The 24,345-nt window shown below is 36.0% G+C and overlaps 2 protein-coding genes, 1 non-coding gene and 1 pseudogene across 3 annotated transcripts; 1 reads left to right on the plus strand and 3 right to left on the minus strand.

The window, feature by feature from the left end:
* Positions 1-565: 565 nt before the first annotated feature.
* Positions 566-5,630, minus strand: LOC145597225 (protein SPIRRIG-like). Its single transcript, XM_081653375.1, has 4 exons — positions 5,500-5,630; positions 3,900-4,936; positions 2,147-3,773; positions 566-1,994 (listed from the first exon to the last, which is right to left on the minus strand). The coding sequence occupies exons 1-4, from the start codon at positions 5,628-5,630 to the stop codon at positions 566-568; spliced, it is 4,224 nt and encodes a 1,407-aa protein (XP_081509501.1).
* A 6,642-nt stretch (positions 5,631-12,272) lies between these two features.
* LOC145598077 (calcium-transporting ATPase 12, plasma membrane-type pseudogene) lies at positions 12,273-15,718 on the minus strand (annotated as a pseudogene).
* Positions 15,719-21,784: 6,066 nt separating this feature from the next.
* TRNAG-GCC (transfer RNA glycine (anticodon GCC)) lies at positions 21,785-21,855 on the minus strand. Its single transcript has one exon. It is a non-coding gene; the product is annotated as a tRNA-Gly (tRNA).
* A 574-nt stretch (positions 21,856-22,429) lies between these two features.
* Positions 22,430-23,170, plus strand: LOC145597226 (uncharacterized). Its single transcript, XM_081653376.1, has one exon. The coding sequence runs from the start codon at positions 22,430-22,432 to the stop codon at positions 23,168-23,170; it is 741 nt and encodes a 246-aa protein (XP_081509502.1).
* The last annotated feature ends 1,175 nt before the right edge of the window (positions 23,171-24,345 follow it).

The raw sequence follows: 24,345 nt of genomic DNA on the forward strand, positions 1-24,345 counted from the left end.
ATATAACCTGGACTTCCTGCATACTTCGTAGCTACTGCAAGGCCTTAATGATTACACTTTGAATTTTGACACGATTATATATTTTAAATTTTAAGAAACGACCATTATTTGATATACTAATGATTATAATTATACATTGACAAACATAAAAGGCAAAAAATGGGATTATTTGAGAATATGTTGGCAAATTGTCAATGACCAATTACTTCTTCCACTATAAAAAATTTCTCACTTTATTATTTTTCGCATAAAAAATGAAATAAAATTATTTACCAAAATATAATTTTATACAAAGTACTCACTTATCACTGTGTATCTGGTCATATCATAAACCAGTTTGCCAGAGATTATAACGAATTAGGGCCCAGTACAAAGGCAAGTCCAATAGTAGATGGGCTAGATACTGCTCTGAATATGGGCTGGACCTATAGACCGTTAAGCTCTAAACCACCAGACTCTAACTAAAGGTCAAATGCACCAAGTTGGTTCAGCAACAGATGGAAAACAACAAAAACTTACATGCCATAAAACCTTTATTAGTACTTAAATTGTTGGCATACTATGATCACAAAGGCCAGTAATCTTCCCAAGCCAAAGAGCTAATGAGTTCAAATTTATGTTCATGCCCAAGTTGCTCGAAATGACTCCTCCATTCACTCTCTGCAAGAAGAATTAAGTCATCTTTCTTTTTGTAAGCAATTCCTAACTCAGTTCGCGTTCTATTTTGTGTAGCTGCAAGAGTTGTTTTCCGGTCAGCACATTGATCCAAATATATGGGGTCAAGTTTAGTTGTATGTTCTGTTTTCCTCCCCATTTTAGCCGTCCAGTGATCTTCCAATGACTCGAACTTCTCTCTTCGAAACTTTTCTGATTCTGTAATGAATTTTGACCATCTAACACTTGCAAACTGCTGCAGCACATGCTTCACATCATGCTCAGAGCTCTGAAACCACATTATGAAAGTAGATGAGTTTTCTGTTAAGAGTTTGTCAAAGCCCCCATTTAATACATCCAAGGGCTTATTGTGGTCTGTCTTTGATATGAGCACGTCTTCAAGGGAGGCTCGGCAATGCACTAGAAGAAACTTTAGTATACTCATGGCTAAATTTCTTGCATCTGTTTGCTTGTCAGAGATGAGGGAGATTAGACTAATGCCGAGGGAGCAATATAGATCAATATCCGTGTTGCTTGAATGGAAGATGATTTCCTTATGAGCATGTATTAGTTCCAAGACTATGCAAACATCCACCCGCATTTCTTCTTGGGAAATAAGAGGATCCTCTCTAGTGGAGGCCAAGAAAGATGGAAGAAAACAATACAATACCATCCGGTTTGTGCTCTTAAGGATAACATCAATTGGCCTACTTCCCCTCAAAATTGATAGCAGGCCTGTCCAAGGAAGGGAAGATTCCTCGATTTGACCGTCTTTCTTTGCAGAATGGAGCATCAAGAAACAGAACTCTAAAACTTTCATCACAGCTGAAGGCTGAGGAAATACACCTATATAAACACAATCTACAATCAAATTGCAAAATGACCCTAAATTTGACCACAAAATGTTCTTATCCAAAATTTGGCCAATTCTCTCATTACTGTACAGAAGCCGCCTTTCCAAATAAGTCATAACTCTACTGAGGCAGAGTGCCTGGAATGTTAGAGCAGATTCAGAATCAAGATATAAAGGACCGCTCCATAAAATGCTTTCCATGATTGCAATTGGATTCACATGCCCAATCAAAGTAACAGATAGAACTTCTGCTATAAGATCTAAGATAGCAGTGGCTCCTACTGAATATAATTTACCTCTACCAGTGGAATTGTCAAGTTCCAGCATAAGATGGGAGGTAGTTAGAAAACTTGAATCTTCAGTAGACGTTGTATGAGAACCAATCTTTACAGAAGGTGATTCATTACCTTCACAAGCTAAGATGGAATAATTGGTGGAAGTTGTTAAAGCATAAGGTTTTATGACCAATTTTACAGCCATATACGCCCTGAAAGACAAAGAAAAAAGTTTAGTACGGTTGAGTACGAAAAATTAATCAGTTCAAAATATCAGGGTACAAGCAACTATTTTTAATAGTCCTACTTTAAGCAAAAATAATCCTGAGAGTATTTATACAGCAAAGAGGAGAAACGAACCAACCTCACAATAGAGAAGTAAAGGTCCACACAGCTTTCAAGAAATTCAGTCCTTTCACAGATTTTAGCGAAAGATGGAGACATTTTAGCCGAATTAGCCATAAATCTCAGTATTGAAGTTGCATCAGTGGCAGAGGCTTCCAAGCCATGTAAAGATGTAATATGTGTCTTTTGATCCAAAGCTTCTTCACCACCTAATTCTTCAATAATATCCATGTTTCCCTCTGCAAGGTCCACATCAGAAGATGGAGGGATATCCAAAGCTTGTTGAGCTAGATTTGGTTGGACTCTGAGCTGATCAAATATAAATTTCACCATAGCAACTATAGAATCTAAGAGCCTAGCAAATTTCAAGTCACCAAATTCCTCATTAGCGAGCATTAATGCCTCAAAGTCAGAAATTCCAACTTCAGGTAACTTTGGGTATATAGGCTTGTTAAATATTAAGCAGAAGATAGTATAATATATGTCAAGAAACTCATGAAAACTTGGAAGTACACGAGACAGTTCTTCAAAGCCCCCGTTACTCTCAAATTTAAGAGGAAATGTGGGAGATGAAGTGAAACATAAACCCAGAAGGGTTATGATCCATATCATACTTGTGGGATGAATTGCCCTATCAAGAAAATGTGCAATGAGGTGTGATGAGACTATCTTATGCCAATGCTCAAGCAATTCTTCTGAAACTATGGTCACTTGTAAATCTATGAGAGTCTCCAAGAGAATATTTCTCAAAGTCACACGTTTACTCAGTATCTCTCTCGTGACTTGAGATGGTTTCATTACTTCAGGGGGTTCAAATGTTGTAAGCACAAATGATGTCACATTTTCCAACTCGGTGTCTAGAAACTTATGCTCTAAGATGACTGCAAGTAGAATAACAAATTTCTCCAAGACAAGCACTTCAATATCATCCCTATGTAAAGCTGCCAACAAGTGTTCGACAATGTTTCTTTCACGTAGAACACTCAGATTATGATTTTTGAATTTATACGCAGACACCAAATTCTCGAAAAAGTTCAGAATTTCTAACTGGATTGAAACAGGGGCTGTCACCCACAGGGTCCAGTCTAGCAAGACATGTTCTACTATATCTGCATCAGATAGAGCACCAGAGATTAATAAAGTTGCCTCTGTATCATTTGAACACCCATTAACATGATTAGATGTTTTGCCATTTGTAGAGAAATCGTGAATTTCACCATGATAATTCATTGAAGAAAGAGAATCCTGAGACTCTGCTGGATCAACTTCCGGAGATATGGCCTGGGGCATGGCTTTTGCAGATGAAATAATAGTTTGGCTATCCACCACTTTTAGCGGATCTTCAGACACAACAATCTTGAAGAGAATTTGAAGACATTTCATGTCAAACAAGGCTATTTTCCTACGAAGGAACAGAGACAGTAACTGATAACCTTTGCATGCTTTCATCTGTTCCGCCCTATAAAAATTCTGATTTAGAGCAGATGCAAATAATGTCAAAGCTATACGAAGCATGTCCCTTGTTTCAGCAGATTCAATAATAGCTAGAATAACAGCTATCCCTGTAACTGGGCAGACGACATTTCCAATTATACATCTTCTACAAATAGCAATATCACCATGGAGTTCCCCAAAGTGCACTATGCCTGAAATTTATTGAAGTCCCACGAAAAAAATAAGATAAAGAAACTAAATCAACTAATTGTTGATATAGATTTTGTATGAATAACTTCATTAGAAAATTGATACTAGTATGGAGTTTGTTAACTGACCAGTTGAAGGAACAACTGACATAGGATCAACAAGATTGAGCAAGGTCAAAGTCTGTGATGCTGGTAGAGCTTCTATCCGTACTGCATTGAATGCACAGAGGAGTTTCTTTCCGAAAAGTTGTTGCCACAGTTTTTCCAACGTCTCCATATCCCAAATTGTCTCTGAGCCATCTACCTCGGGTCTTCCTACTTTTTCAACAATGTCTAATCTTCCTATTCCATTATCTGAGCTCGAGTCCAATATAGAGTTTCTCACTCTCTCACCATCTTCATCAAAATTAGAGTGAGAAATATCTGAACCTTGAAGTAGAACTTTGTTTCCTCTAACAACCATGTACATGAAACGAATAAAATCAGCAGAGAGTGGTTCTTGGAAAAGATAGCAACTACGTAATCTCCATTGCAAGTCACTAACCCTCGCATGGTTTGCAGGTGTCCCCATTGTAATCTGCATTTCCCTTTCAGCAAGCATTGGAGTGTAAGCAAGTTCTGAAGTGTCACTCAGCTTCCCATTTACATATATGTGTACAGCACCAGAGAAGTGTTTTGCTGTCACATCATCTCTATTACTTTGGACAATGGCAAGATGATACCATTCGCCTTCTTCCAAACCCAAGCTACAAGAAGATAGTGACAAAGTATTGTTTGTTGCAAGACTCAGCACACCATCCTGCTGCATAAAAAGCTCTTCTACAAAAGTGTTTTCACTATCTGTTGAACAAACCGAAAATAACCTTAGTTTCATTGCTGCTTGATGTTCTGTTTGCATTGATTTTAAGCCCCTATACTGAAACCAGCAAACAAATGAATAGCCCTCCTTCGGTGGCCATACCTTCTCCCCTAGCGATGCTACAATGCAAGCATGCCCAATATTACTCATGTCGAATTCTAAACAAGGAGCAGAAGAAGCACTCTCAAATGCCAAATGCTCCATGAATAACAGTCTTCCCAAGATGTTATTGAGATTATGGTTTGCATCTATGAGCCTCATTTGCAAAACATACTGAATGAGTAACTGGAGTTCTGGAGGCGACAACCTGTGATTAATGTTACAAAGGGTATGACAGTTGTCTGAAGTAAGTTAAAGATGAGTAAGTAGTAAATTAAGTTTTATTTTTCAAAACATACTAGTTATAAAAGCATTATACATACAGCGAGTTGCAACTTGCAAGCACCCACTTAAGATATCTTGCACCCCCGAGATCAATGCTAGACAAGCTACTAAGGTAGTAAGGTTGTTATTGAAAAAGCTTCCTAACTAAACATTAACATGCTCTTTATCAATTTTTAAAAAATTCCCTATTTACTCAGTTCAATATGTAATGATTAAATTTTACTCAAATATGTCATTGTCTTGATATAATCTTCACCACTATAGTTTATATACACAATATACAATCAAGTCAACTGTGATCCAAGTATAACACTATCAACTAAGAGCTAAACTAATTTCTCTAAAAACGACTCGAAATTCGAATGCAACTAAGAAGCAAACTTTACAGCCTAAATTCAGAGGGAAAAAAAAAAAAAAAACACTTAGATTCAATCAAAACCCAACAAATTGAATGCAATTATAAAGAAATCAAGTATAATATTTTACCTTGAAGGAAAATAATCATAAGAAGTGTCTGTTCTTGGTGGGACTTCAACAACTTCACTCAATTGAGATAAAGACTCAAACCCAACCTTCTCTTTGATGTCCTTGAACAATGTAGTTACCCAGGACTCCATTTTTGAATCTTTAACTTTCTGGGTATGAAAATTTTGCAGATTTTGAAGGTTGATGAAGAAGAAGAAGGAACAAAAGTAAAGAATTTGATTGTCATGATCGTGTTGTATGTAGTATGTAGAATAATGGATTCAAATACTACAACGTGTAAGCCATCTTTCCCTAATCTTTGGGGGAAATTAAGGTCAATCACCAATTTTGAGTTTTGGTGAAGTAATTTTCATTGGGTCATTTTCTCGAACACATGGTATGCATTATGATTAGTAGTGGTGATTTTTAAATATTGGGCGGAAGATGCTCAATCCTCCCACAAATTGAAATGGTCGCATGAATTAAAAAGGACTTTGCTTCAAATAAGTCAACCACACAACCTACAAAAAGTGATTTCTAAATTTCTAGTTCAAACCACACAAAGATCTACTTGTAATAAAATGTAATTGATTGATGGAATGATGGGCAAGTTAAATAATTTTTGAAAATTGGCATTTTGCAAAACACAAAATCTAATGTGTTCTTTTTACAAACGGTCAAACACACACAAAACACACTCCATCTTATACGAGTTCTTATCCAAAGTTAAATTTATCTTTATGTTATTATTTAAACAATTAAACTTATCTAATATTGAGTGCAATAGAATGATAAGCTTGAGGCCTAGTGACATTGTATAGTGCATACTCCACATATAGGTCTACTAAGGTCATATCTATGTCAACCACATATGAGCATAGCTATCATGCACTTATAGTTATTCCTATGTTTATGAAAGATCAACATAAGCATGACACAATATGAAAAATCAATTTTTCATAGGCTCATTTGATGCATGATTTGCTACAAAAACGAGAGCTCGGACTAGAGCTGGAAAAAAGTCATGTCTTGTTCATTTTTTTATCACTTGTCAATTACGTGTTATTCACATAATCTATCAAAAACTATGTAAAATGTAGGATAATTGAATAATTTGACCACTATACCTAAACGGGTCGTGTTCAAGTTGGTTTTGTGTCGTGTCGTGTCATGTCGACTTCGTTTTTTTTAGTAATTTCGTGTACGTGTCGTGACGGTTTCAGTCATTTTGTTGTGTTGTTTCAGAGATTGCCAGCTCTAGCGGCCCAGACCCATTAGTAACTTGGCATGATATCTGAACCTACATGACTTAGCTCATGCCCAACTCAATCTAAAACCCATAAAACTTCATAAAATTAGAATCAATTATGATAAATAACATAACTATCTAAAATTTCCGTATTAGGTCCACTAAGGCACTAATTATATTTTTTAATGTACGAATCATGTATATAAAGGCAATGATACAAACAAGATTTAATTATCGATCCATAACACCGCTACGGTGATGTGGCCTATATCTACACTTTTTGAGGAAATTTAGAGGTTTCGGGGTCCGGTGGCAAAAAGTTTTGAGACCCTAGGGGATATATCTCGGGGTCATATAATGACGTTTGAAATCATATATGATCATTATATGTTGTCATAAACGTCCGTTGTAGGCTTGAGTTTACGAAATCACTACAAGTTGTGAACGGGTAAAATGACCGTTTAAGCGCATATTGGACGGTTCCATCGACCCAATTTGACTCCCGGAAGATATTAGGGACCATGGAAAACCTCTCGGCAATTTTTATTTTCGGGCGAAAAAAAGGGTCAAAAAATTACAAAATTGAAGGCTATAATCCATGCTTTTTGAGGAAATTTTGATGTTTCGAGGCTCTCTGGCGATAAGCCTTGAGACCCTAGGGAATGTATCTCGGTGTCATAAAATGCGGTTTGGAACTATATATGATCATTATATGTTGTCATAAACGTACGTGGTTAGCTTGAGTTTACGAAATCACTGCAAGTTGTGAACGGGTAATATAACCGTTTAAGGACGTCACATCGACACAATTTGACTCTCGGAGGATATTAGGGACAATAGCAAACATCTCGGCAATTTTTATTTTCGAGCGAAAAAAAGGTCAAAAAATTACAAAATTAACAGCTATAATCCATGCTTTTTGTGTAAATTTTGAGGTTTTGGGGCTCTGGTGGCGAAAAGCCTTGAGACCCTAAGGGATACATTTCAGGGTCATATAATGCCATTTGAAACCATATATTATCATTATATGTTGTCATAAACGTCCGTTGTAGGCTTGAGTTTATGAAATCACTTCAAATTGTGAACGGGTAAAATAAGGGCATATTGGGTGGTTCCACCGACCCAATTGGACTCCCGAAGGAGATTAAGGACCATGGTTAACATCTTGGCAAATTTTATTTTCAGACAAAAAAAGGGTCAAAAAATTACAAAATTGAAGGCTATAATCCACGTTTTTTGTGTAAATTTTGAGGCTTCGGAGTCCGGTGGCGAAAAGCCTTGAGACCCTAAGGGATACATCTCGGGGTCATATAATGTCGTTTGAAACCATATATTATCATTATATGTTGTCATAAAAGTCCGTTGTAGGCTTGAGTTTATGAAATCACTTCAAGTTGTGAACGGGTAAAATGATCGTTTAAGGGCATATTGGGTGGTTCCACCGACCCAATTGGACTCCTGAAGGGTATTAAGAACCATGGTAAACATTTCGGCAAATTTTATTTTCGGCCGAAAAAAGGGTCAAAAAATTACAAAATTGAAGGTATAATCCACACTTTTTATGTAAATCTTGAGGCTTCGGGGCCCGGTGGCGAAAAGGCTTGAGACCCTAAGGGATACATCTCAGGGTCATATAATGCCGTTTGAAACCATGTATGATCATTATATGTTGTCATAAACGTCCGTTGTAGGCTTGAGTTTACGAAATCACCTCAAGTTATGAACGGGTAAAATGACCGTTTAAGGGCGTCACACCAACCCAATTTGACTCCTAGAGGATATTAGGGCCCATGGCAAACATCTCGACAATTTTTTATTTTCAAGTGATAAAAAGGTCAAAAAATTACAAAATTGAAGGCTATAATCCACGTTTTTTTGTGTAATTTTTGAGGTTTCGGGGCCCGTTGGCGAAAAGCCTTGAGACCCTTAGGAATACATCCCGGGGTCTTATAATGCTGTTTGAAACCATATATGATCATTATATGTTGTCATAAACGTCCGTTGTAGGCTTGAGTTTACAAAATCACTACAAGTTGTGAATGAGTAAAATGGTCGTTTAAGGGCATATTGAGTGGTTCCACCGACCCAATTGGACTCCTAGAGGATATTAGGAACCATGGTAAATATCTCTGCAATTTTTATTTTCGGGCGAAAAAAAGGTCTAAACATTACAAAATTGAAGGCTATAATCCACGCTTTTTGAGAAAAATTTTGAGGTTTCGGGGTCCGCTGGAGAAGCCTCGAGACCGTAGGGATACATCTCGGGGCCATATAATGCCGTTTGAAACCACATATGATCATTATATGTTGTCATAAACGTCCGTTGTAGGCTTGAGTTTACGAAATCACTACAAGTTGGAAAATGGGTAAAATGACCGTTTAAGGGCGTCACACCGACCCAATTTGACTCCCAGAGGGTATTAGGGATGATTGTAAAAATCTCGAAAATTTTTATTTCCGGACGAAAATAGGTCAAAAATTTACAAAATTGAAGACTATAATAATCCACGCTTTTTGAGGAAATTTAGAGGTTTCGGGGCCCGATGTCGAAAAGTGTTGAGACCCTAAGGGATATATATCTCGGGGACATATATATAATGCCATTTGAAACCATAAATGATCATTATATGTCGTCTTAAATGTACGTGGTAGGTTTGAATTTACGAAATCAATACAAGTTGCGAACAGGTAAAATGACCGTTTAAGGGCATATTGGATGGTTCCACCGACCCAATTGGACTCCTGGAGGGTATTAGGGACAATGGTAAACATCTCGACATTTTTTATTTTCGGGCGAAAAAAAGATCATTAAATTACAAAATTGAAGGCTATCCACGCTTTTTGTGTAAATTTTGAGGTTTCGGGGCCCGGTGGCGAAAAGCCTTGAGACCCTTAGGGATACATTTTTGGGTCATATAATGCCGTTTGAAACCATATATGATCATTATACGTTGTCATAAACGTCCGTTGTAGGCTTGCGTTTACGAAATCACTACAAGTTGTGAATGGGTAAAATGACTGTTTAAGGGTATATTGGATGTTTCTACCGACCCAATTGGACTCCCATAGGGTATTAGGGATCATTGTAAAAATCTCGACAATTTTTATTTTCAAGAGAAAAAAGGTCAAAAAAATTACAAAATTGAAGACTAATCAACACTTTTTTGAGGAAATTTAGAGGTTTCGGGGCCCGATGGCGAAAAGTGTTGAGACCTTAGGGGATATATCTCGGGGTCATATAATGCCATTTGAAACCATATATGATTATTATATGTTGTCATAAATGTACGTGGTAGGTTTAAGTTTACGAAATCATTGCAAGTTGCAAACGGGTAAAATGACCGTTTAATGGTATATTGGATGGTTCTACTGACCCAATTGAACTCCTGGAGGGTATTAGGGACCATGGTAAACATCTAGGCAATTTTTTTTTTCGGGCGAAAAAAGGTCAAAAAATTACAATATTGAAGGCTATAATCCACGATTTTTTAGGAAATTTTGAGGTTTTGGGGCCCGGTGGCGAAAAATGTTGAGACCCTAGGGAATATAACTCGGTGTCATATAATGCCGTTTGAAACCATACATGATCATTATATGTTGTCAAAAACGTCCGTGGTAAGCTTGAGTTTGCGAAATCACTACAAGTTGTGAACGGGTAAGATGACCGTTAAGGGCATATTGGATGGTTCCACCGACACCCAAATGGACTCCCGGAGGGTGTTGGGGACCATGATAAAAATCTCGGTAATTTTTATTTCCGGGCGAAAAAAAGGTCAAAAATTGCAAAATTGAAGGCTATAATCCACGCTTTTTGAGGTAATCTCGAGGTTTCAGGGCCCGGTGTCGAAAAGTGACAAAGTTGAAGGCTATAATCTAGCCCATTGTTCGAGTACAGATTGAGTTCAGATCATTGTCGGTTAAGGTCGAGTCCTCGGATCGGGTCAGTTTTTGAGGTCTCACCAGTTTTTCTCCACCGGGCCTCGAAACCTCAAAGTTTCCTCAGAAACTATGGATAATATAGACTTAAATTTTGTAATTTTTTAATCTTTTTTCACCCGGGAATAAAAATTGCCTAGATGTTCACCACGTAACGATTTCGTGTATTATACTAACGTCTCACACCTTCATAAGACAACTAAACAAATGTTAACGAGTTAAGTGATTGCACTTTCTTTTCTAACTTTGGCTTCAATGGCGAGAGCAACGCTTCTTCATCCCAGAGATCAAAATCATTGCATGCCATCAATGTGTTAAGTAAGAACAAAATCTCCCTTTTATACTCATTTTCCTTTTATTGAATTTTAATTTCTTGTACTCTGAATTTTCTAGATTGTCCAGAAATTTCTCACAGCTTGAAAACCCTCATTATTAAACGGAAAAATGCAACTGCATAAATTATAATCATCTTTATTAAGTTAGATTTTTTTCGATCATTTTGCAAATTTCATATTTTTTTTTACAAGAATTGTTTTTTTATGTAAATTATTCAATGCGACGAAAATATATATAATCACGAATTTATGTTCTCAATTTTTCAATTTATTTTCAATTAGTATACTTTTTGTTATTCTTGATATATATTTTGATTAGGAATTATCTTAACTGCCTGCTCAGTTATTTTCTGATAAATTGCCATGAATTGTTAATTTAGTTTACATTATTTGGAATATCAATTTTCAATTAGATTGATGGTATAAGTATTATGCATGCACAATTTTATGGGCATTTAATATGATATGAATCATGTACTACTAAAGTATGATGTAGAAGATGAAGTTACAAGCTAATTGAAGAGAGTATTGAACATTGAACTTAGGATGGGAAAGTGGGAAACTATACAACGATTATTCGAGTCATGAGAGTAATTAGACTATTACTTCTGGCTTTAGATTATAATAATTGGGTTGCCAAGCTGAACATGATTGTTAAGATGTTAAATTATGTATTTCAATTTTTTGGAAAAAAAGGAAATAGGGAGAACTAATTTGTTAGCTAGTAGAGATTTAAAGGGCTTATGCTTCATCTATTTTGTATGGTGTGAATCATGCACACTCTAGTTTGTGTACAAGCTCCTTTGATAGAAAAATAGGTAGCACCAGAATGGAAATGCGCATTTATGAAGATCCACGGTTTGTTATAAGATCAAATTAATGCACATTCGGCTAGTTTGTAGTTTGTACAGAGTCATGAATTAATGGGATGATACTGACTTTGTAATTAAGCTTTCATGAAACATCCTTAGGAATTAAAGAATGTTTGAGATTAGGTTTTTCTTCAAAGATTTTCCTTATCACTTATAGTCTTTATACACACACCTAAAGGCTGTAATAACTTATAAGTGGTAATGATTATCAATGATTAGAGCTAAATTGTTTGTCAGTGAGGATGTGTTTCCTTGTACGTTGACATAGGAAATTCCATGCAAAATTGCACACAAATGTCATTATACATGAGATGACCTTATACAAAACAAGCCTTAAAGGTTTAATCTTACAGTAAAAATAGCAATCATGATTTAAGTATCCTATTCGCAAGGGATGGGGGGGTCAAGCTGTACATGTCTGATAACTAATCAATGGACTAGTCGATACAACAATTTAGCTTTAATAAGAGAAACAAAAAATTCTATGATTATATCTGATGGTACATGTTGAGCTCTGGTTATAGTACTTTTCGACTTGATCTGGTTTCAAGACCAGCATCTCTGTGAATGAACTTTCTGGCTTTGGCTATGGATTTTGCAAGAGTAGTAAAAATGGGTTCTTCTGGAACAGGTATGAGTTTAACTAGAAAGGCAATGGGCCATGAGAAAAATGAGATGATTATACATGCTGCCCATTCTTTCCAGTTCAAGCTGACTGTATTGGCGAAATTTTTCAAGAACTCGACCATCACAGCCTGAAGGATTATTTCTATGGCAACAATCCCAAGAAACAAAGGAGTTTTGTGGATTCCTTCGAATATATTTTGCTTTTCCATTCTTCTTGAATTGAATTCGTTGAAAACTTGGCACAGAACGAAGGTGTTAAATATCAGGGTATTCTTTTTGTCTGTGGACACATTGAAGATAGATTTACCTCTGAACTGCAGGATCAGTAGCACTGAGATTTGATACAGCGATTGGCACAAGAGATTTCTCCACATAATGTTGGTTATGAGGGGTGCTGTCCTTCCAACAGGTGGTTTATCGAGAAGCTCTTTGGTAGGACGCTCTGTGGCAAGGGCCAGAGCTCCTAATGTGTCCATTATGAGATTAACCCACAGTAGTTGGACTGCTGTCAGAGGGACTTCTCCAGCCGAAACTGATGCTATAAAGTTAATTACCAAAGCTGCCACATTTACTGTAAGTTGGAATTGGATGAACTTTTGTATATTGTTGTAAACACATCGGCCCCATCTTAGAACGGTGGCAACGGTGCTAAAATTATCATCTAGGATGATAATATCAGAACTCTCTTTAGCCACCTCAGTGCCTTGAATTCCCATAGCAAGTCCAATATCTGCTTCTTTTAGAGCAGGTGCGTCATTGGTGCCATCTCCTGTAACTGCAACCACTTCCCCCCTTTGCTTTAAGCACTGAACCATCAGTAGCTTATCAAGGGGAGATGATCTTGCCATTACACTTATTTTGTCAACTCTTTCCATTCTTTCTTCATGTGTATAGTTCCGAAACTCTATTCCTTCCACAACTTCACCTTCCTGTTGTTGGTATCCCAGTATGCCACATTCTGCGGCTATGGCTTTTGCTGTGAAAATGTTGTCTCCTGTAATCATTTTAATTCTAACTCCTGCTCTTTTGCAGACATCTACTGCATGCTTGACTTCTGGACGACATGGATCCTTCAGACCTACAATCCCCAACAAGGTCAAGGCTTCTTCTTTAAGCTTTGGCTTAGCTGTTTCCTCGTCGTACTCCACCTCTTCTTCTGAGACTTCACTATGAGCAAATGCAATGCAGCGAAGACTGCTGGCTGCCATACCTTCAATTATCAGCCCAATACTTCTCCTTCCATCTTCATCCATCACCTTTTTTATTCCAGCAGAGGTGTAATAATGGGAGCACATTGCTAGAATAAATTCTGCTGCTCCTTTCCAGTGCACGTTTATAGAACCGTCAGATTCCTTCTTCATCATTACACCACTTCGCTTCTTATTTGAGTTGAAGCTTTCAACCTGAAGAATTGAACTGCTTTGCTTTATTGTCTCCATATCCATACCTAATTCCTTGATTGCCCAAGATAGAATTGCTTTCTCAGTTGGACTTCCTGAAATCTCAGGTACTCCTCCCTGATAAGGTATATATACTACACCCGTCGTGTTCAAAGCAACTCCTTGTTGGAGCAATTCAAGAACACTAGGAGCAGTTACTCTAGTGCCCTCTTCTTCTCCGATCCAAGCCTTGGTCACTTGCATCTGATTCAACGTCAGAGTTCCAGTTTTGTCAGTGCAGATGACTGTGGCAGATCCCATAGTCTCACAAGCTGAAAGCTTTCTCACCATTGCCTGATCTACCATCATCCTTTTCATCGAGTAAGCAAGCGTGAGCGTCACAGCCAATGGCAAGCCCTCAGGAATGGCCACAACCACAATGGTGACTGCAGCAGAAATTATCCGAACTATAGAACTGAGTATGGAATTGATCCCTGTTTTGCTACCATTATACTCTTTTTGCCCGTTCTCACCTCGGGTGTTCCCTGTAAAATACCTTACAAGTAACACCACGAGGACAAGTAGAGCGACAAGAAGACCTATCTTCCCTATTGCTGAGGTCAATGCATCAAGCCTCACTTGCAGTGGAGTTTGTTCGTTGGTATCACGATTAATTGTGCTCATCATTTCTCCCCAAGATGTGTTCATTCCAACAGATGTCACCAACATTCGTCCATATCCATCACCGACCTTTGCACCTGAATGAAGAAAAGGGTTGTTTGTATGATTTACCTCAATGTGATCACTTTCTCCTGTCATGCTGGACTCATCTATCAACAATGATTGTCCATCTACGAAGAGTCCATCTGCCGGTATTTGATCCCCAATCTTCAAGATCACCACATCTCCAACTACGATGTCAAAGATGGAGACTTGTTGTGGCCTGCCATCCCTCACAACACTAATCATAATGTTATCGCTTATTTTTGATAGCTTGCAAAATTGTCTATCTTGTTTAATGTTACTTACAGCAGTAACAATGACAACAAGGAAGACCGCCACGAAGATACTTCCTCCTTCATACCACCCTTCTTTAATGCCATGCAACTTGATCCCAAACCCAAGGGAAAGGGTTGCACAAACAAGAAGGATGATGAGGGTGAGATCCTTAAAGGCATTCCAAACAAAATAAAGGAAACCCTTAGGACGCGGCCTCTTGTAAGTGTTTGACCCGAATTTCTCCTTTCTCCACCCAAGATCATGTTCGCTTCCTGAGATGCCACTTGTTTCATTCGTCTTTAGAGCACTGGCAATTTTGTGGACACCCCCAAGTGTGTGAAGAGACTCAACTCTCTTCTCCCTGACAATTTCGGCGAGCTTTGCTGCATCTATGCATGATGAAGAAGGGGTTACTGGGCTATTGGGTTCAACATCAAGTACTGTGTAAGGCTGCTGATAACCAATACTCAGGCTTGTGTTGTTGGCGAGGGAAAGAAATGCTCGGAAGGAATAGATGGCTGCAGCTGCTATGTGCCACCGTTTCCTCGCTTGTGTTATTGTGGTGCTCACTTTATGAATCAAAGTACCACAATCACTATCCAGGACGAAAGCTCTCCCGTCCATTTGTTTTTCTATACTCTAAGAAATATGAAACTAAATAAGGTTAGAGATGAAATGAAATGGCTTTGTTTTGTCTTCTTTTGTGGTTTGTTGAATGCTAAAATGTTCTTTTAGCCGATTTCACCTTTGGGATTAAGGCTTTGATCGTTGTTGTTAAGGTTTGTTGAATGCTGACTCTTTCTATTATCGTGAGTCGGAAATATTATGTTGTGTACTTATGATTTATACTTGTTACTTTGAATCAGGAACATGCTTTGCAGTTTCCTCTTATGTTGCTCAAATGAAGAAACGCATACAGGATACAGCAGCTCTGCAGCTGTCTATGTCATGCCCCTCTTAATAAAGATGTGATGAAAGGTAACACATCATAGATTATTGCTGAAAGTTCTTAATAATTTCCGATATCATTTTGTTAATTTTGTGATTATCCTAAATGATTAAGTCTCCGGTTTTGTTCGTCTGCTCAATTAATTACTATATATTATTTCGCGTATAATACGTGTATATTAAAATCAACTTTGGTATAATACGTGTAACTTAAATCAACTTTGGTTTACTGAGTATTAGTTAATAAATCTTCTTAAGCATTGATCATATTGAGTATTGACTATTTTAGGCATAAATTAGTGTTGTCAAAGTTTCATTAGACTGCAGTTGAAGAAGTAATGGTTTCCCACTTCCGGAAGAAAACATTTGTTATACTTATACTATTTTATATTTTATACAAGTAGTTCGTATATCCATTATTGCTTGATTTGTTTCTTATATTTCACCACTTGGATAGGGTTCTTTTTTTTTTTTTTTGGTGCATATTAAGAATATTCAGACGACTATGTAATAACAATAATAATAATAATAATAATAGTAGTAGTAATCATCATTAGTAAGAACGGTGATTTAGTAATATGTAAAAGAGCTGTTATTACCGCGTTTAAGGCGGCACTGATTAAGAATGGATGTTTCAGGTGATTGAGGTTGTAGACTTGCAGAACAAGCTAAGGATACCATTGAATATATGGGGCCTTGAAAAGCTAAGACTTGTAAGTTAGAACAAACAAATATAATGTTGACTTTATATAATTAGTCATTTGATAATACTATGATGCTCGATTAGATGCAAGTTTTTCCCACTTGCTTTTTATTTACCGACTTAAAATCCCATTCATATGTAGATACAATAATATACTTCATGTTACGATTAAAACAAGACTACCTTTCAACATTGTGTGACTTATTAGGGGACGTTTAACAATCGGATATTCATCTTAACCACTAATTCAAACCTCTCTGTTTGTGTTTTCGTGTTGCATACTCCATTCGTCTCAAATTTGTTTTCAATAAAGACGTTTATCATCTATGATTACTCAATGCAAGAGGCAAGTAGTCAGCAAATTTTAAACATAATCTTTAAGTAATTCGTATATTATATGGTACCATTATTAATGTAAACACGGTATTAGATGGATATTCGGGATAATGCATTAATCTTAAATTGCCAACTGATTGATACCAATCAACCTACACAAACTAATGTAATGTGTTATGTGATGCAATCACGTTTGCCGTATAATAAATATAGCATCTGACTTGCACTACTAACAACGTGGTTACGTACGTGAGTAGTTGAACCCAACTCCGTACTTCTTAAACTCTCTTACTTTCTTTTCTCTTTTCTTTTATGGAAGTATTTATTATTTATTAATACGAATTTAAGACTGCATTTTTTTCTGAGTCGTCAAATAGCCTAAAAGATCGATGGTGTAACTTTTGCGCATTTTATTGTCACTTATAACGGATGTTCAGTAATTTACCGAACATTCGTTTTATTTAAAAGTTTGTGTTATTTATGTCATTGGCTATAGTCCGTCTTAAAGATAAGAAGTGGATCAATGTGCTTCTATATTCCACAAGAGGATTAGAGTATTAGACGTTTTTAAGAATTATTAAATCAGACAACGCAATTGAGAAAAAAATACTAGTGTAGCCAAAAATCAATCTAATACTGTAGTAGGTTTTGGTTTGACAAGGGTCTACTATAAGCTCAAATCAGTAGTCATGTGGACATTATAGGGTGTATGACAAACGAATGTATCGATCCATTATGTTGTATAAGTACTTCGTACTTCCTTTGTTTTCTTGTTTATTATTCTAGCTCAACTTTTACATTATTCATCAACACAAGAATTTTCAATCAATAAATCCTATAATCGATTTAATCCAATACTATAATTTACCTAAGATAATTTGTTTTTATATATTGATTTTTATATATGATCAAAATAAGATAGTGGATACAAAGTGCTAAAGTCTGAACAATTGAAAAATGGAGAAAATATAATTTTATAAATTTAAGCTATACTTGCTTGTGTATAGCATAATCTTTTCCCCAACTTTTTTTGTTATTTTCGGATTATGATATCATTACTTTAAACCTAACTTCATGTTTTTATTTGTTTGGGGTGTAATTGTACAAAAAACTTAAATACAACCTTATAATAATGGAAACGTTGTTAATTAAAATTTGGCCTATAATTATTCACCCTTCGCCGAATAACGTCCCCGTCCCCATAATACGCACACACCCATTAGAGAGATCCAGAGGACGGGCCATTCCTACTACAGTAGCTAATACAAGGTGTTTAAAAACAACAAGAAATATGCCTAGTATTTTGCGACTGTTAAATACAAGTAGATGTTTAGATGTTATCCATCGCATATGGAACTTGGTTGTTTGAATCTGACATGATATGATTTATATCGACAATAATAATCATTTCAAGAGTAGTTTTATTTACGTCATAGTCATGTAATTTAATCAAATTCAGATCAGATTCTACCAATATTAATTCGTGCCAATTGAATTCACCTATCATGTAATTATAGATACTTATTCTTTTAAATTCGATTAAGTACTACTCCATATGAATCAAACTCACGTCATGCAATATTAACAGTTCAAATAATTAAATAAAATAGAATAAGGTTTATTCATACCCCAGAAATTGACCGTGAATGACCTTGTAATCGCGGTTATTGAGAGCCCAAAGGAGGCTCCAGTACTGAGCCAATATGATTGCTTGGACCTGCTGATCAACGGCGACAAGGCCTTGATCCACGACCAGGTCTATCGTTATATTTATTTCCCGGGCGGCCTTATCTGTTAACTCTGCCTATCTATTTTTGAATCATGGAATTTTCTTCCACAGCTGCGGAACTAACGACTCTATTAGAAAGTAACTTTTACACGAATTTTCAAATGGATGAGATCGGTCGAGTGGTTTCAGTTGGAGATGGGATTGCACGTGTTTATGAATTGAACGAGATTCAAGCCGGGGAAATGGTGGAATTTGCCAGCAGTGTGAAAGGAATAGCCTTAAATCTTGAGAATGAGAATGTAGGGATTGTTGTCTTTGGTAGTAATACCGCTATTAAAGAGGGAGATCTTGTCAAGCGCACTGGATCTATTGTGGATGTTCCTGCGGGAAAGGCTATGCTAGGGTGTGTGGTCGACGCGTTGGGAGTACCTATTGACGGAGGAGGGGCTCTAAGCGATCACGAGCGTCAACGTGTCGAAGTGAAAGCCCCGGGGATTATTGAACGTAAATCTGTGCACAAGCCTATGCAAACCGGGTTAAAGGCTAGGCTAACTTTGATTACCTCAATCATTCTAGGGATTGCTTAAGGACTACCTATATACTAGGTCTTTTGTAAATACTCTTACTAAGCTTGCCGTACAAGCCAAGGGTACCAAAGTCTTCACTAGTTAGGTCTACTATTTCTGCTACTTTTTAAAGAACTTTTCAGTAAAGTGGCCATTAAATTGCCCTTATTCATACTGTCTTTGCACCATTATTTCTTCGAATTTCCATAAAAGATACAATCAATTTGTCAAAATTAAATTTGAGTTCATAAGAAATGACTTTGATTTCATGCTTTCTTACTCATTTATGCGTCATTGACAGCAATTTAATAATTTCTTCAATATTCAATGACTAAAATGGAATTGAAGAAACTACCTCGTAATTTCGTTAGATGTAACTTCAAAGTTTTTGGTGGAAATAAGTTAAAGCAGCATTCAACGAAAGCTACTAATAATGCAGTAAAAACCACTTTAGAATAATAATTGTGCGAGCATATACTTTATTAGTTTATTTGAGATTATTTCGTACTTCCTCCGTTTTCTTTTACTTGCAACACAACCTTGTGACACGTGTTTTGAGCTCTGGTTTATGTAATGTAAATGGACAAATTTTTCATTATAATTTTTAACTCTATTCTAATTTTCGTGTAAAAATTATATTGATAAAATCGCTCGTTTACCCTCACTAATCATCTCCTAAAACTGCGTGCTTAAAAGGTGTGTTGCAAGTAAAAGAAAACGGAGGAAGTATATACTTTGTCTACAAATTAATTATTACATTACATATTGATCACTTCTCATTTTGTATCATCAACTTACATTTAAAAACTTACAAGATTGAAACATGCAACTCTAAGTCTTATCACTAAATCAGGGCTTGTTCATATTTACTTAATTTCAGTTCAGTTCAGTACAGCTCCAATCAGTTCAGTTCAGTTCAGCTCTAATCAGTTCAGTTCAGTTCAGCTCTTAATTTCCCTCTCTTAGGCCCTGTTTGATTCACCTTAATTTTGCTGAACTGAAATTATTTTTACTGAACTGAACTTATTTTTACTGAACTGAACTTAATTTTACTGAACTGAAATTATTTTTACTGAAATTAAATTATTTTTACTGAACTGAAATTATTTTTACTGATTTTCTATTATAATTCTTCTTTAAGAAAACTAAATTTTACTGAACTGAACTTATTTTTACTGAACTGAAATTATTTTTACTAAACTGGAATTAATTTTACTGAACTGAACTTATTTTTACTGAACTGAAATTATTTTTACTTAATATTATTTTTTTAAGGTGAAAAGAATAAGGCCTTATAAAATATTCATTTCAGCTCAATTCAGTTCAGTTCAGTTTAGCTCCAATCAGTTCAGTTCAGTTCAATTCAGTTCAACTCCAATCAGTTCAGTTCAGCTCAGTTCAGTAAATATGAATAGGCCCTGCGTATGTAACTACGTTATACGGAGTGATAAAGAGTACATACAGCTTCTTTTAAATAAAAGATCGAAATATAGTGAAAGACAATATGAGAAATAACATTTAATTAATGGATTTTAATTTTTTAATTACACGTAATAATCCGAGATATTGTCTAGCCTCAAATACTATTTCTTAATTACATGTAATAATACAAGTTAACAAGTAAAGAGTATTTTTTTTTCTATTGATTAATTTTATGGAAAGTTCCAACTAATTTCCATGATTGCAACTTTGTTCCATCATATCCTTCCTCCTTGACCTTACATTGTAATCCGTAGTTCCGTACAATGTACTTTGTATATACTAATATACAATATACTTGTACGTATTTGAGAAAAGTCCAATGTTAACCCAACTCTTTCTATAGCCTAAAGTGCTTTTTTAAGCTAAGTCTTCTTTAAAATAACATGCATGATTCCATTTAGATTTTCTTTCAAACCATTGAAGTTTTTCAATAATTGTATAGGAAATTATTAGAAAATTTTGAATCCTATGGCTCATTATATATCAATGCAAAGCAAGCTACTTCATATTCATTTAACTAAAATATATAGTCAACCATGAAAAAATACAATACATATCAATATCACTCATCATTCTTAAAAACTAATGAAATTAATACTATGTTCTTAAGTCAATTCGAATACAATGATGACCCCTATTTTATTAAACATATTCCATGCACATCTATCATTCAATCAATCATCCACATATATTTACAATTTAGAGGCATACATGAATACTGAATTAAAATTTTCGAGCAAACAACTTTCGAATTGAAGCTAGAACACATTGACGAGTTAACCATTGAGTTACGTAATCTTCTCACTTCTCATGTTGTCCTTTACAAACATTGAGGGAAAAAATTGATTCTAAGAAGTACTAAATTATATTATTAATACTTAGTACGAGTACATATATGTGTATATCATTATATATAGCCTTAATAAGAAACAACTAATATAAAGTGGAGAAATATAAATTGAAGTAAAAGTTTAATAATTAATCTAGAGGGGAGTGAACATTGCTTCATTATGATTATTTGTTTAAATAAAAATAAAAACCTTGCTTAATAACCTATAAACTCTTATAGGGAGAGCTAAGATAGACAAAATTAAGGAGTTAACCTAACAGATCGTGAAAAAAAAAAAAAAAAAAAAAAATCTGCTTGCACCAGCCGGGAATCGAACCCGGGTCTGTACCGTGGCAGGGTACTATTCTACCACTAGACCACTGGTGCTTCGATGAGTGTTAAAGGATTAAGTTAAATATACTCTTTTTAAAAACTCCAATATCTGAAAATTAATACTGTGAATAAAGAGATCAGCCAATTGAAAAAAGTTTGTCATAAATTAAACATGTCGAATTAATTTTTACATTTTTTTTTTCCCGGTAAGATATGGGGGTGCCTCTCCTATCACTGAAGGGGTGATTTTTACACCTTTTTTTTTTAATACTCGTATACTACGGAGTATAATTTAAGGAATAACAAGTATATACTAGTATACGGAGTATGTCATACATTTAGAAACTAAAAACAGCATGTCTTATACGAAAAAAGAAACGTTGAGATAAGTTTAGAGTTGTCAAAACAAATCCAAAAACAGTAAATTCTAACAACTCAAACTATGTAAAAATAGCAAAATTATGTTCTGATGACTATTAACAACTCATTACTTTTCTATAATGATCTGTTCTTTTTCCCTAATTAACTTATAAATTGGGATGAATTTTCTTACCTCTTCTTTTTTTCCCCAACACACATTAATGTCCTTTACCTATTCATGTACCCTTAATTGATGTCGTTTTTTAAGATGGAGACAAGAACGCCGCCTAAAGCCTTCTCTCCATCTAACCAACAACTCCAACACCATGACCGGCACCCTTGCAAATGTACCCCGTCTAAGCCCACCTTACAAGCCTTTACGGAACGTGTAACGAACGCATTACTCCACCATATCTTCCTCCTATATAGGTCAGACCCAGAGTTCTACGTCCTAGGAGCAACAGGTAACGTGTACATTGTTAACATATCAATAACACCCTCATGCACGTGCCCTGATCGTACCACCCCATGCAAGCACATCCTCTTTGTGCTCATCAAGGTCCTAGGGTTCCCCCTCGACGATCCAGGCTTAAGGAGGCAAACCATAAGTCCTTGCCACCTTGAGAAGCTTCAAGCCACCCCAAGCTCCCCAGTATCCCTTGCAAGCCATACACTACGCCAGAGGTTCCACCAAGTTTTTTTCTTAAAGAAAGAGTTGGGCTTACGCAATGCAAACCTAAAGCCGTGTATGAAAGCAGAGGTTGGAGGTACATGTCCGATATGCCTTGAGATGGGGAGGTCCGGGGATCGAATGGTGGCTTGCGAGACATGTAGGATTCCTATCCACGAGGAATGCTTGATGACTTGGAAGAGGACTCAAAGAAAAGAATTGACAAAATGTTTAACTTGTAGGTCACAATGGAAACAGAAAGGTGATCACCAAAGGTATTTGAATCTATCTGATTATGTTAGTGAGGATGAAACAAGTCCCAAAACCGGAAGATCGTAAATCAGGTTAATGCATTTTTGTGGATCCATGAAGTACATACATATGTATAGTTGATCAAGTAGAAACAGAGGATCTTCCCTTGCCAAGAAGATTCATTTTGATTTTAACTCGTTAACTTCAATTTATGTCATGTAAAGTTATGTTGTAAATGTGAATACAATGTACAAAATAATGTAAAATTTTCACTTTCTTCTCTTTTAGCTTGTACGGAGTACATAAATCAGACTATATGTATTAATGTAAATGTTGGACCTTAATGATAGGATTATATCTATGTACAGTAATAATACTATAGTTTATAACTTATTCCTTATTCATCATTTCATCTGTTCTTAATACAAAATTTTATACATCATCCTTATGTTACGCCGGTACTGATTACACATGAAAAATGACCAGAAAGGGATTCTTAAAAACAGCCCACAAGGCTAAAACCAATGTAGGGCGTGTTCGGCACTAGCTTTTGAGTAGCTTTTAGGTAGCTTTTAGTGGTTTGACTTATTCAAACCACTACATAGAAAAAATTATGAGTGTTTGGGAAAGTAGTGGTGGGGGTAGAGTTTAGTGGTTGAAGTAGCTTTTGTGAAAAGTTAACATTATTAACTTTTGTGAAAAGCTAGGTAGCTGTTGAATTTTCTTCTATTTTTTTAGAATTTTAAAGTTAACAGCTACTTTACCAAACACTCATACTAAATTATTTATTTTCACAGCTAACAGCTACATATACAGCTAACAGCCACCAGCACAGCTAACAGCTACCTCTACAGCTACATTTTGCCGAACACGCCCGTAGTGTTGATGCCAGAACCTGAAGTTATGGCGCACCAGATAACGCAACCTATACAACAGCTCCTATATGTGCAGTTGAGGAAGCTTGAATATTGTCAGTCGAGACCTTATTACATGCTCTTCCTCTAGCCAGCCACTGGCCATTACAATAGTTCAGCAGTTCCATCTTTCTACCAATAATAGGCAACTCAGATAACCTGACTTGTTAAAGACAATGCAATATATTTTCATTGTACCCCCAAATAATCTTCAATACCAAACATGCTCTGAAATCAGAATCACACAATACATCCCATAATTATCTCAAGGTCATAAACTCGCAATATGAGACACAAAACTGAACTGAAAAACCCCCCCAAAAGACAAAGCTTCCCACTCAAAGGCAC

The sequence above is a fragment of the Chenopodium album genome, chromosome 20 (genome assembly GCF_948465745.1).
Source record: "Chenopodium album chromosome 20, dcCheAlbu1.1, whole genome shotgun sequence".
Classification (NCBI taxonomy): Eukaryota; Viridiplantae; Streptophyta; class Magnoliopsida; order Caryophyllales; family Amaranthaceae; genus Chenopodium; species Chenopodium album.